General features: G+C 35.7%; 1 protein-coding gene across 1 annotated transcript; it reads left to right on the forward strand.

Annotated features, from left to right (window-relative positions):
- The first annotated feature begins 1,736 nt into the window (after positions 1 to 1,736).
- LOC148121379 (olfactory receptor 5B12-like) lies at positions 1,737 to 2,681 on the forward strand. Its single transcript, XM_087907600.1, has one exon. The coding sequence runs from the start codon at positions 1,737 to 1,739 to the stop codon at positions 2,679 to 2,681; it is 945 nt and encodes a 314-aa protein (XP_087763726.1).
- Positions 2,682 to 15,161: the final 12,480 nt, after the last annotated feature.

The raw sequence follows: 15,161 nt of genomic DNA on the forward strand, positions 1-15,161 counted from the left end.
TCTATCCTTTCACCTGCAAATTCTATAATTTAATTTATTTTGTGTTTTATCTTACACAAGGTATCTTGTATTCTGAGAATAGATAGATAATGCAGCAGAAATCTTCTCCTCTACTTTAAATCTTATAAAAATAAAGTCATTTGTTGGATGTATATGTCATCTATGTTTTGTGAGTCCACTAAGATGTAGATATGTAAGTTTATAACAATGATGACTAAATCATAAAAGGATACTTGTTCTTTGCTCATCTGTAATGGATATCCACATACAAAGAGATAAGGGTTGCATAAGGGGCTATATAAAGGATAGAAGGAGAAAGGAATATAGTAAAAATCATAATGAAATTTTATTACAAGGCTTTTAGTTTTACTTCATCTGGAAACTCCAATTTGTGTATTGCCCACTTCTGAAATCAAGATATACTAAGAACCTTGACAGGATCACAATGCACAAAAATTATGTACTTCAAATTTGGATCATAATTTTATCCAATAAAAAGTTTATGGGAAATTTGTGGCCAAGCTATATAACCACTAACCAACTTAATGGACATTATGTAAAAGCAGAGCTGTTTTTGTGTCCTGTTATTTCTAACCTGGAGACAAATTAATGCCATGAATCAAAGACATTCATATGTGAAAGTAAAATTTGTTTATTGTGAAAAAAAATTTTTATTATATATATTCCATAATTGGTAGTATATAAGTTACTCTATTCTGTATTGGTAAATGGAACATCCAGAGTATCTTATTCTATAATGAGACCAATTAAAGTTAAATTCATTACCTTAAATATTGTCATTAAACAAAATATCCTTTTATATAACATAGATAGATAAAAATGAAATCAGAGTAAAATTACATTTTACAATATTTCTGGATAGGTTCTTGTTATAAATGCTTATGTGCTACCAAAGTTTTGATGTTGAAATCCTAGCCTCCATGTTGATGGTATTTTAAAACAAAATAATTAGAAGGTGTGTATGCAGTGAGAGAAGACTTTATGTGGCTGGAGTTAGCTTCACAGTGAAAGAGATCTCCAAGCGATAACAAATTCCCTGCAAGAATAAGCAGAAGACCTGAAACCGTGTATAAACACAGAAGTGAGAATCAAGACAAACCGCTGCTTCCCAGACTGAACAATACTGAGAAATAAATTTGTAGTGTTTAGACCCTATCCATAGTGAATAACATTAGCCTAACATTTCCAAGCAAATGGTTTGATTAGACATACACTTACAAAGTTAAAAACTGAACAGCACAGAACAAAAATTTAGAAAATGAATAAAAGGTACATATTCGCAGGTATTGCATTATATTTCCATAACTTAATATCTTAAATGATTCTAGTTCAGTAATAAAAATGATTTATGCTAGTTTTTCAGAGTTCACATCCAGGCTTTGATATTTTCCAGACAGCAATTTATGTAATGTTCTTATACAAAGACTACCCTCGACCTTAGCCTCAATTCAGTCATCATGGAGTTACAAGATTCAGATAAATGATTTCTTGGAATACAGTGGGATCTTATGTCACTTTAATTTAATTTACTCAGTTTTATTTAAACTTCAGTTTCACTTCATAGCTTGCTTAGATAAGAATACAGGGGAAAAAAAAACACTTGCACAGTGAGAGAAGGCATGGATGGAGAGGACAAGCAGAGAGGATTATCAGTCTGCTCTTATCTCTTTTCTGATCTTCTTTCTCTTTGCTGCAGGGAAGCCACCTAATCTCTAATGGAGAACAGTACAGAGGTGACTGAGTTCATTCTTGCAGGCTTAACAGATGACCCAGAGCTCCAGATCCCTCTCTTCATTGTCTTCCTTCTCATCTATCTCAGCACTGTGCTTGGGAACGTGGGAATGACAGGACTGATTCTGCTGGACCCACGCCTCCACACTCCCATGTACCTTTTCCTCAGTCACCTGTCTCTGGTGGACTTTGGTTATTCTTCAGCTGTCACTCCCAAGGTAATGGCAGGTCTCATTTCAAAAGATAAAATCATATCCCACAATGCTTGTGGCACCCAATTCTTCTTCTTTGTGGGATTTATAACCACAGAAAGTTTCCTCCTGGCTGCCATGGCTTATGACCGCTATGCAGCAGTGTGTAAGCCCCTGCATTACACCACCATCATAACGTCAAACACATGTGCCTGTCTGACCACAAGCTCCTATGTCTGTGGCTTCCTGAATTCCTCCATCCACACTGGGAACATCTTTAGGCTCTCCTTCTGCAAGTCCAATGTGATAGAACACTTCTTCTGTGATGCCCCTCCTCTCCTGGCACTCTCATGCTCAGACACCTCTGTCAGTGAGATTGTAATTTTCTTTGTGGTGGGGTTTAATGCTCTCTTCTCTATTGTAGTCATCTTGATCTCCTATCTATTTATATTCATCACTATTCTGAGGATGCGATCATCTGAAGGGCGCCAGAAAGCCTTTTCCACCTGTGCTTCCCACCTCACTGCAGTCTCTATCTTCTATGGGACTGTTATCTTCATGTATTTACAGCCCAGCTCCAGTCACACTATGGGCACTGACAAGGTGGCGTCTGTGTTCTACACCATGGTCATTCCCATGCTGAACCCTCTGGTCTACAGCCTGAGAAACAAAGAGGTCAAGAATGCATTCAAAAAAGCTATGGAGACTGCAAAAACTTCTGTAACATTCGTATTTTAGTTTCATATCAAATCTACAATAAAACATTTTCACTTACTTTCTAAATATAAATAAAATATTGGCTATCCAGTCCATATAGTTCTAATTATTTAAATAATTTTTCAGCTAGTTGTGAAGCTTAAAGAAGAAAATACTTCAAAATAAGAGCGCTAAAACCAATGAATCACAAGCAATCACACATCAAGAAGCAACAGTAGATTTATTTAACTTTTTTAAATTACTATGGTTACATCCACAATCTCCTGCTCAGAAATGCATATACATTCATATGTGCTTATATGTACTACATACATATCTCTCCTTTGTGAGAAACAAACATAAAAAAATTTAAAAACTATATAAATGATCATGGTTAGTATCTGGAACATACAAATTCCAAAACAATAATGAACATCAAGAAATTAAATAGTTCATCTTAAAATCTAGCATGAAACTAAACAGAGAATTCTAAAGAAAACACAGGTTACTACTGGTTGTTCTTCAAATGTTCAAATTCTGAAATATTAACACTGCTTTGAGATTTCATCTTACTCCTGTCAGAAAGTTTAAGAATGTGCCACTGTCTACTCAATGTTTTCACATGACTTCAAATATAGAGATGATATCCTGGTGATTCCTCAAATGATTAGCTGTACTAACTATATAGCTATATAAGCAGTTCCTCTCATAGATAGATTGGAGAAAAAAAATCCCATGTAATGACACAAATTTGAGCAAGAATGTTCATAGAAACATTAGTTAAAATAGTGGGAAAAAAGTGGGAAGACCTGAGGAGGGGATTTTTTTAATGTGCCTGTATTATTCAAATGTCCACTAGAATATAATTCTTTAGATAGTCAAATTTAGAAGAAGAAAGGTTTACCTCAGAGAGTTGACGGTTTAAGTCCATAGTGGACTAACTACATTATTTTTCTTTCAGCTTGAGTCAGAAGAGTGTAATAGAGGAAAGCTTTTAATCTTTAGGTTGAAAGTAAAAGACCTCAGTAAAAGGAGGGTTCTATAAGAAAGCAGGCTAAAAAAAACCATGGATAACAAGAAAATAAACAGCTTCCCTTCATGGCTTTTCCAATAGTCATTGTCTCTGGGTCTCTGCATTAAATTCCAGACATCATTTTCCTCAACAATGAATATACATCTTATGCTGAAATAAATACCTTCTTCTTCAAAAAAATCAAAAGATAAAAAATACTGATATCAGTGAGAGAAAAGAAAAACACTTTTCACTGTTTCACTGAAGTAAAAACTGTTGTAGTCACTATGAAAATCAGTATACAATTTTCTCCTGAAGCTAGAAAGAGATGTACTGTGTGATCAGTTGTACTTGTCTTGACATATTCCCAAAGGACTCGGCAAGCTACTACAGAGATATTTTCTCATCCATGTTGATGTTACTCTGTTCAATATTAGGAAATGGAGACAGAATAGATGCTCATGAAATACACACACACATACACAATGTATGTATGTATGTATGTATGTATGTGTTTGAATATATTCACCTTTGAAGAAAAATAATTCATTTCACAGGAAAATGACACGGCTGGAAAAGATCATTATAAGTTAGGCAGCCCAGATCCAGAAAGACAAACACAGAATGTTTACTTTCATATATAGATTTCTTAAAAAATGTTTTTGTTTAGATATATATTTTCTTCTGCTCCCCTCCACTGCTCTCCCACCCCTTTCAACTCTCTCCTGTGATCCCTATGCTACCAATTTACTCAGGGAATATTGTCTTTTTCTATGTCCCATGTACATTAGATCCACATATGTCTTTCTTAGGCTTCTCTTTATTGTCTAGGTTTCTGGGATTGTGAATTGTAAGCAGGTTTTTCTTTGCTTATGTCAAAAGGCACTTATGAATGAGTACATATTAGACTTGTAGTTCTAGGTCTGGGTTACCTCACTCAATATGATGTTTGCTAGATCCATCCATTTGCCTGCAAATTTCAAGATGTCATTAATTCTTTCCACTGTGCAGTGCTTCAATATGTATGTACCAAATTTTCCTTATCCATCTTCAGTTGAGGGGCATTTAGGTTATTTCCAGGTTCTGGCTATGACAAACAATGCTGCTATGAACATAGTTGAGCACATGTCTTTGTGGTACGATTGAGTATCCTTTAGGTATAAACCCAAAAGCGGTATTACTGGGTCTTGAGGTAGGATGTTTCCTAATTTTCTAAGAAAACACCATACTGATATAAAAGGTGCTGTACCAATTTGCACTCCCACCAGCAATAAAGGAGTGTTCCTTTTACCCCAAATCCTCTCCAGTATAAGTTGACATAAGTGTTTTTGAACTTGGTCATTCTTACAGGTGAATGGAATCTCAGAGTTGTTTGGATTTGCATTTCTGTGATCGCTAAGGATGTTGTGCATTTCCTTAAATGTTTTTCAGCCATTTTAGAGTTCTCCCTTGAGAGTTCTCTATTTAGGTTTTTACTCCATTTTTTATTGGATTATTTGTTCCTCTGATGACCAATTTCTTGAGTTCTTTGTATATTTTGGAGATCAGATCTCTGCCTGATGTGCAGTTAGTGAAGATCTTTTCCATTATGTAGGCTGGTTGTTTGCCTTTTGGACCATGTTCTTTGCTTTACAGAATCTTCTCTGTTTCAGGATGTTCATATTTATTAATTGTTTTTCTCAGTGTCTATGCTACTGGAGTTATATTTAGGAAGTGTTCTTCTGAACGAATGCATTCAAGTAACCTTCCCAATTTCTCTTCTCTGAGGTTCAGTGTGGTTAGCTTTATGTTGAAGTCTTTAATCCATTTGAACTTGAGTTTTGTGTATGGTGATATGGGTCTACTTTTATTCTTCTACATGATGATATCTAGTTATACCAGTACCATTTGTTAAATATGCTTTCTATTTTGAATTTGATATTTTTTGTTTCTTTTTCAAAAATCAGGTGTTTGAAGCTGTGTGGATACCTGGGATTTCAACTTGGTTCCATTGGTTCTCCTATCTGTTTTTATGCCAATACGAGGCTGTTTTTACTACTGTAACTCTGTAGTAGAGTTTAAAGTCAGATGTGATGCCTCCAGAAGTTCATTTATTGTACATGATTATTTTGACTACCCTTTTTTTATTTTCTCTATGATGTTGACTATTCTTTCAAGGTCTGTGAAGAATTTTGCTTGGATTTTGATGGGCATTGCATTGAATCTGCACATTAATTTTAGTAAGATTGACATTTTAACTATGTTAATTCTACCTACACAAGAGCATAGGAGATCTTTCCATTTTGTGGTTTCTTCTTCAATTTCTTTGTTGGGGGAAGTTGCTTTTTCACCAGGCTTCCCAGAACTGAAATAATCACAAAGAAATTGTATTAATTAAAACACTGTTTGGCCTATTATCTCTAGCTTCTTATTGGCTAACTCTTATATTAATTTAACCTATTTCTATTAATTTGTATGCTGCGACATGGCAGTGGCTTATCAGCAAAGATTAGGCATATCTGACTCTAACAGCTGCATGCCTGATTCTGGCAGCTCCATGGCATCTCTCTGACTCCGCCCTTCTTCCTCCCATCATTCAGCCTAGCTTTCTCAGCCTACATAATTTCTGCATTGCTATAGGTCCAAAGCAGTTTCTTTATTGATTAATGGTAATCACAGTACACAGAGGAGACTCCCAAATCATTTCTTTCTACAAAAATTTAAAAGTTTGTCATGCGGGTCTTCCATTTATTTGGTTACAGTTACTCTGAAATATCTTATGCTATCAGTGGTTATTTTGAAGGTTGTTTTTTCTCTGATTTTGTTCTCAATCTATTTGTCATCTTTGTAAAGGATGGCTGCTGATTTTTTGAGTTAATCTTGTATCCTGCTACAGTACTGAAAGTTTTATGACTTGTAGAAGTTCCTGATATGGGATTTCCCTCTGAATGCAGTGAGCACCATTGGCTAATAAAGAAGCTGTCTTGGGCCTATGCAGGGAATAAATTTAGGAAGGGAGGACTGAACTGAATGCTGGGAGAAAGAAGGTGAAGTTAGGGAAAAGCCAGGGAGCCACCCCCAGAGACAGACACATCAGAACCCTGCAGGTAGGCCACGAGTCTCATGGTAAAATTTAAAATAATGTGATGGGATAAATTAAGATGTAAAAGCTAGACAAAAAGACAGAGCTAATAGGCCAAGCAGTAATTTAATTAATATAGTTTCTGTGTGAGTATTTTAGGAGTCTGTGCGACCAGGAAATGAACAAGCAGCCTTCCTACAACAAGTTCTTTGATAGAATTTTTGGGGGTCTCTTATGTAAACTATCATATCATTAGCAAATAGTGAGGATTATACTTCTTCTTTTCCCAATTTGTATTGACCTCCTTTTGTTGTATTATTGCTCTAGCTAGGAACTCTGAAAATACATGGAATAAATAAGGCAAGACTGGACAACATTGTCTTATTCCTTATTTCAATGGGATCACTGTGAGTTTCTCTCCATATACTTTGATATTGTCTGTTGGCTTGCTGTATATTGCCTTTACTATGTTTAGGTATGTTCCTTGTATCCCTACGCTCTCCATAACTTTTATCATGAAGGAATGTTGTATTTTGCTGAGGTTTTTTCAACATCTAATGAGATGATCATGTGGTTTTTATTTTTCAGTTTGTTTATAAGGTAGATTACATTGACAGATTTTCATATGTTGAACCATCACTGCATCTCTGAGATAAAGCCAACTTAATAATGGTGGATGATTTTTCTGATGTATTCTTGGATTCAGTTTGCCAATATTTTATTTAGTATTTTTGCATCAATGTCCATGAGTGAGACTTGATTATAATTCTCTTTCTTAGTAATATCTTTATGTCGTTTGAGAATCAGCATAATTGTAATATCATAAAAAGTGATTGGCCAAGTTCCTTCTGTTTCTATAGTGGGGAACAATTTGAGGAGTGTTGGTATTTGTCCTTCTTTAAAAATCTTGTAGAATTCAAGCTGAAATCATATGGTACTGAGCTTTTTTTGTTTGAGAGAATTTTGATGACTGTTTCTATCTCTGTAGCAGTTATAATTCTACTTAATTAGCTTATCTGGTCTTGATTTAGTTTTTGGTAAGTGATATTTATCCAGAAAGTTGTCCATTTCCTTTAAGTTTTCCAATTTTGTGGAGTACAGGCTTTCAAAATGTGACCTGATGAATCTCTGTATTTCCTCCATGTATGCTGTTCATGCCCCCCTTGTCATTTCTGATATTGTTAATTTGGATATTCTCTCGCTGCCTTTTGGTTAGTTTGGATAAAGGTTTGTCTATTTTGTTAATTTTCTCAAAGAACCAACTCAACTCTTTATTTTGTTGATTCTTTGTATTTTTTTCTTTGTTTCTCTTTTGTTAACATCATCTCTCAATTTGATTGTTCCTGCCATCTAGTTTTTCTGGGTGAGTTTGCTTCTTTTTGTTCTAAAGTTTTCAAATGTCTCTTAATTCACTATTGCGTGATTTTTCCAGCTTCCTTTTGTGCTATGAACTTGCCTCTTTCACTGCTTTCATTGTGTCCCATACATTTGGGTATGTTTATATGGTCATTTTCATTGAATTTTAAAAAATTTTTTATTTCTTTCTTGACCCATTGATACTTCAGGTGAGAACTGTATAATTTCCATATGTTGGCTATCTGAAATTAGTGGTACTGTTGAATTCTAATTTTAAGCCATGGCGATATGATAAGATACATGGAGTTATTCCAATTATTTTTTGTATCTGATGAGGTTTGTTTTGTTACCTAGTATGTGAGCAAAATTTGAGAAAGTCCCATGAGATGCTAGAAGAAGGTGTATTCTTTTCCGTTTGAGTGGAATGTTCTGTAGATATCTGTTAAGTTCACTTGTGTCGTGACATTTGTTACTTCCCTTATTTCTCTGTTAATTTTCTGTCTGACAGACCTGTCCAGTGGTGGATGTAGAATGTTGATGTCTCCCACTATTAGTGTGTGGGGTTGATTGTGATTTCAGCTTTAGAAGTATTTGCTTTACATGTGAGGGTGCCTTTGTATTTGGGACATAGATGTTCAGTACTGAGATTTCCTCTTGATGAATTTTTCCTTTGATTGATATGAAATGTTCTTCTTTGTCTCTTTTTATTGATTTTAGTTTTAAGTCTATTTTATTAGATATTAGGATAGCTACACCAGTTTGTTTCTTAGGTCCATTTGATTTAAAAATTTTTTTCAAATCCTTTACTCTGAGGCAATATCCATCTTTGAGGTTGAGGAGTGCTTCATGTATGGAAGAGAAGGATCAATTCTGCTTCTGTATCCAGTCCATTAGCCTGTGTCTTTTAATAGGTGAGTTAAGTCCATTTATATTATGGAAAATTAATGACCAGTGATTGTTATATCTTGTCATTTTAGTTTCATGGTTGGTGATGTTATTTTATGTGTTTTCCCCTTCTTTGTGATTTGCTGCTGTGAAATCATCTATTGTCTGTGTGGGTTTTTTTGTTGTTTGTTTTGTTTTGTTTTGTTTTGTTTGATGTGGCCAACTTTTGCGGGTGTGAGTTTTCCTTCTAGTACTTTGTGTAGGGCTTGGTTTGTGGCTAGGTATTGGTTAAATTTGGCTCTGTCATGAAATATCTTGCTTTAGCTGTCTATTGTTATGGAAACTTTTGCTGCATATAATAGTCTGGGCTGGCTATGGTGGTCCCTAATATCTGCATATGCTTGACCAGGATCTTCTGTCTTTTATAGTTTCCATTAAGAAGTCAGGTGTATTTCTGATAGGTCTGCCTTTATATGTTACTTGTCCTTTTTCTTTTGCAACTCTTAATACTATTTCTTTATTCTGTATAATTAGTGTTTTGATTATTACGTCTCAAAGGGACTATCTTTTGATCCAGTCTATTTGGTGTTCTATAAGCTTCTTGTATCTACACAGGTATAGTTTTCTTTAGGTTGAGACAGTTTTCTTCTATGATTTTGTTGAATATATTTTCTGTGCTTTTGAACTTCTCCTTCTTCTATACCTATTATTCTTAGGTTTGTTCTTTTTTTGGTGTCCCATATTTCCTGGATATTTTGGGTTAAGCTTTTTTTAGATTTAATGTTTTCTTTGACTGATGAGTCTATTTCCTCTATTGTATCTTCAGTGCTCGAGATTCAATCTTTTATCTCTTTTATTCTGCAGTTCATGTTTGTATTTGTGGTTCCTGATTGTTTTCTCATTATTTCTATATCTATAATTCCCTCAGCTTTTTACTGTATTGTCTCTATTTCAGTTTTCAAGACTTGAACAGTTTCTTTCATCTGTTTGATTGTTTTTTTCTTGGTTTTCTTTAAGGGATTTGTTGATGTCTCCCAATATTTTGTTTGTCTTTTCCTCCATTTCTTTGAACTAATTTTCATTTCTTCTTAAGGGCCTCAAACATTCTCCTGAAATTGTTTATAGGTCATTTTTTTTCTGCTTCATCTATATTTGGTTGTTCAGGTATTTCTGTTATAGGGTGTCTAGTTTTTACTGGTATCATGTTTCTCTGTGGTGTTGCATATGTTCTTACTTTCTCTACCCATCTTTTTCTTTGATTGGCATAGTTGGGGCTGTCTGTGACTCTAGTGATCAATTTTGCAGTGCCAGTGGATCCAAGGCTCACATGGTTGCTTTTTGTTGTGCAGTCAGAGCCATGGTTCCAGTCAACCTGTTGGTTATTCTGTATTCCTGGAAGTCACTTGGCACTGCCAAAGTTCACTCTGCTCCTGTGGGGTTTACTGTCTCAGGTTTGCTCTGGCCTAGGTCACTGACTCAGACATGTTTCTGTCATTGTTCCCATTCTCTGCCTGCTTCCACTAAGTTCCCTGTCTTGGGTCCAGTCCCAGAAATATCTCTGGCTCCAGTCTACTCCATTGGAGGTCCAAAACTCATGCACAGCCCCTCAGAGGTCCTGGCTCAGGCTTCTAAACTTGGTGATCTTAGACTCATGCCCACACCAACAGAGCTTTCAGTTTCCAATTGATAACTAATTTACTCTCCAATCTAGGTTAGACACAAAATGACTCCAAGAAGAAGTGACCTTTAAATTTTATTATTTAAAATATTTACAGCTGAAAGGAAAAGCTATGTTTATTAACTTATTGATTAATGGGACAAATATTTAGAGCATTTTGGGTGATTTCACTAACAATGGATACTAAAGAATTCTGAGAGCAAGAAATGACCAATTTCTGTGACCTTCCCTGGGATAATTATTTTCCCTTTCTCCATTATCTTTTCTTTCCTATAGCTCTTTGTATGGAATTGAGACTTGCAAGTGGGTTGCTATCCTTGCTCAGCTCCTTTTTAAGCAGTCATATTGATGAGACTTTATAAGTGTAACTTCTGACATTTCTAAAAGACAACCTTACATTAAGATCACTGCTCTTCTGGCCCTTAAAACCCTGTCTTTCTTCTCTTCTACAGTGTTCTCTGAGCCTTAGATTTTGGAGTATTTTGTAGATATCTCTATAACAATGAACTTAGCATGATAACTCTAAGGATGCAAGCACACATAACTTGGTGGTAGCCAACAGTTCCCTAACTGAACATAAGGCCTACTTAACAAGATAGAAACCATGCTTGGTATTGGAAAAATTAGCTAACTACTAAGGACTAGTGAAATTATGTATATTGATTAAGCAATCATGATTCCTAACAACCATCGGAACATGTATTCTGTACCAACAAGTCAGTGTAGTCTTCACCCCTCATCAAAGAAACTTCTCTTTGCAACAGACAAAGATCACTCATGAAAAACCACAACCAAACAAAATTCATAGTTGTTTGTGGTTTGGAGGAGAATACCATCATGGAATATAGAACCAATGAACTTTTGTTGATGTTGCCAATTCATGGTTGATTAAGAGCCTGGATTTCTTTTGAAACTCTGAACTTTTAAGATGAAATCTTCATTTTGCTTGACACAGCATACTAAATCATATTTGGGATATAATAAAATGTTCACTTTCCTCAGAAAGTATTTTGACAAGATAATGTAAAGCAAAATTTCTCTTTTCCTTTTCAGTTTTTAATCTACTATTTCTTATCTTATTCAGAATGATATGCATGTCTCTGCACATATAATTATGCACTTCTTTAGTTATTTGTTTTGTATTTATTGTAAACACTATATTTGGGGACCACAGATGAACAGAACATTTCTTATTCAGGATGGACTTCTTAGCAAGTCTCGGCTCTGGGATTCAAACTCTACAGGGGATTCTAGCCATAATTAAAGGTCTTTGAGCCTATTATTCGTGATCCTAGAGAAGCTGGATAGGAGGGTGAACCTGAAGAAAATTCAGGTAGTTTTTCTCCTGGAGATTGGAAATAGACAAGAGTCCCAGGTAACCTCGGGTGCATGGAGGGGTAGGAGGGTTGTTGAAAGGGGAGAGGGTTAGAGAGAAGGAAGCAGGGGAGGAATGGAGAATGTTCGGGGGACTGGGAGGAGGGGAGGGAGGAAGGATAGATATGGGATCAGGGAAGAATATATCTCAACTAAGGGAGTCAGTTTAGGGTTTACTAGAGACTTGATTATAAATGGGATCCCAGGTCCAAGGAGAGATCCCCATATTGTTCTCTGGACAGAGGAGAGGGAGCCTGAACTGGTCTTGGCCCATTACCATGCTGATGAATATTTTGCATATCACCGTAGATCCTTCATCTGGCGATGGATGGAGACGGAGACCCACATTGGAACACTGGACTTAACTCCCTAGGTTTAAACGAGAAGCAGAAGGAAAGGGAACGTGAGCAAGGAAGGCAAGATCAGAGGGAACCTTCATCCGAATGGATGGTGATACAGATGGAGACCCACATTGGAGCACAGGACGGATTCCCCCAAGGTCCAAATGAGGAGCAGAAGGAGGAAGAACATGAAAAAGGAAATCAGGACTGCGAGGGGTGCGATCACCCACTAATACAAGGGGACTGATCTAATGAGAGTTCACCAAGGCCAGTTGACTGGGACTGAGCGAGCACGTGATCCAGCCAGATTCTCTGAATGAGGTCGGATTCTCTGAATGTGGCTGGCCTGGAGTCTTTCTGAAAAGCCATTGACAATGACACTGGGACTTGTTTCCTCTGCATATAATGGATTTCTGGGATCCAGTCTGTTTGGATACTCACCTTCCTGGACCTGGAGGGAGGGGGGAGGATCTTGAACTACCCACAGGGCAGGAGACCCTGACTGCTCTTGGGGATGGAGAGGGAGGAGGGGAGGGAGTGGGGGGAGTGGGAGGGTGTTGGGAGGAGGGGCGGAAATGGAGACTTTTGTATTTTAATAAACTTTGAGAAAAAAAGATAAATTACCATGAAAAACAAAACAAAACAAAAAAACAATTGAGCACATTGATATTTCTTTTCAAAAGTCAAAGAATGTCAGTTAAGGGAAGCATACATATACTGTAGACACAAAAAAATATAAATTTCTAACCCTTAAATTGAATGTCAAATTGGAATCCTGTAGTTCTTCATTACCCAAAGAATTATTTTTAAAATTACTGAAAATAATCCCATGAAGTCCATAATAAGAATAACTGAATTCCCAGATAATCTTTAGTCACTTACTCCCAGTTCTGTGAGATAGGGCTTGGTGTAATCCTCTTGAGATATATTTCCCATGAGAGCTTCACAGCTATAGCAGTCTCTCCTAGTTACCACATTTTGACATGTGAAGTCTCCATTGGCCTATCACTAAAGGGAGCAGTCGAAAACAGGGGCCTCTTTAATATCTGTTATTGATCTAACTTTAATGGTTGTCTGGAACCAACAATTAATTGCTTCCCAGATGGATGTTAACAAGAGCATATTCCCTTGGATAAAAATATCAGTGTTATTATTACTTCGGATAAAATAGTAATCACATGTTACAAAGTACAAGAATGATGAAGATTACTTTTCTGACACACTCAGGCATCCTTCAGGGCAGGAGTCCTTGGGGTTACCTGTCTACTACTCCTTTTTATGGATGAGAATATTGTGAAATGTAAGAGGTAAGATAATTTATCTAAGAAGGAAGACCAGAATACCCATGAGTTGAACTCGCATTAGAGGGTTCCAAAGTCGAATATTATGTAAGAGTCTCTAAAGAAAGACATTTTATTACTTTCAGGGACAAAATTATTAATTGAGCCTTAATTATGTATGAAGATTGCAGATTTGCATGCTATGCTGGTCAGATAATGAGACAACCCTCTGAGTTAGACCCATAACCTTCATGAACTTGAGGACTGAAGCAGCCAGGAGAGTACAACCTGAGTTCAATCATCTATCCTTTGGGTCACTGAGAGCTTAGACTTCAATGTTTTCTATATTGCTATATTTTGTATCAGAGATATTCAAGGCTGTATGCCAAAGTACAGAGATAAAATTGTAATATTAATGTATATATATTACATTTTTATTTAAGTAGTGTATTAAATATAGAGAAAATACTTATATATAATATATATTTAACACATATCATATATATTTTTTATTTATAATGTGACATGAGGCAGTTAATACAGTATGTGTCTTTCCCACTAAAATTGAACTTGATTGATATTGAAATTGGCATTTGAACTACTATAATATTGATTGCCTCTTTCAGGAAAATTGATAATGTATTATCTTAACTAATCCCAGAGATGATGAAAAGATCATGTCGGGTATCATTGTAAAATGTTCTTACAATCAGGAAAATTATAGTAAGATTTTAAAAGGAAGAATGTATATCAGTAAATAAGAAAATATCATGCTTAAGAACATCTATAAAATACTCAGAAATAGTTCCAAAATAATAAGATGTGACTATGATATAAAAAATGTAAATTAATGTTCTATTACTATCATAGAGACTTACCTGGTATTAGAGACAAGGCTTTTTAACCATTGATTGGACTGAGCAATGATAAATCACAGTTTCACAATTGTCAAAAAAACCAATAAAACACTGTGGTCTTCCTGGGAAATAGAAAATAAAAATAAAGCTCAATATCTATTGGTCTGAATGCTTACTTTAGTTTCAAAACTTCTAATATCAAGAAATGTAGTATGTGTTCTAGCAGAGATGAGGAAATGAGCAAAAGTCTTGTACCTAAGACAAACACTTCAGTTATTAAGAGAATGAGGATATGAACAGCACCTAGTACTTTATATGGCTAATTTGCTTTGACTTTTTTAAATAGATACACAAAGATTACAAAGCAAGATATTATAAACATTTGAAGATCCAGTTGATTTTATATAACTGAGACACAGTAGGAAAGACCATTTGCTCTGAGCTGCAGTTCCATGATTCATGTATATTACTTTGAATCATTTTATTTTATAATAGACTCTTTTAAAATTTTTTTTGGTTTTGAGACAGGATTTCTGTAGCTTTTGGAACCTGTCCTGGAACTAGGTCTTGTAGACCAGGCTGGCCTTGAACTCACAGAGATTCCCTTGCCTGTTCCTTGGGAATACTGGAATTAAAGGCGTGCACCACCACTGGCCAGCCCCAGACTCTCTTAGAACA

This window comes from Myodes glareolus, chromosome 7, assembly GCF_982192425.1.
Source record: "Myodes glareolus chromosome 7, mMyoGla1.1, whole genome shotgun sequence".
NCBI classification, from domain to species: Eukaryota; Metazoa; Chordata; class Mammalia; order Rodentia; family Cricetidae; genus Myodes; species Myodes glareolus.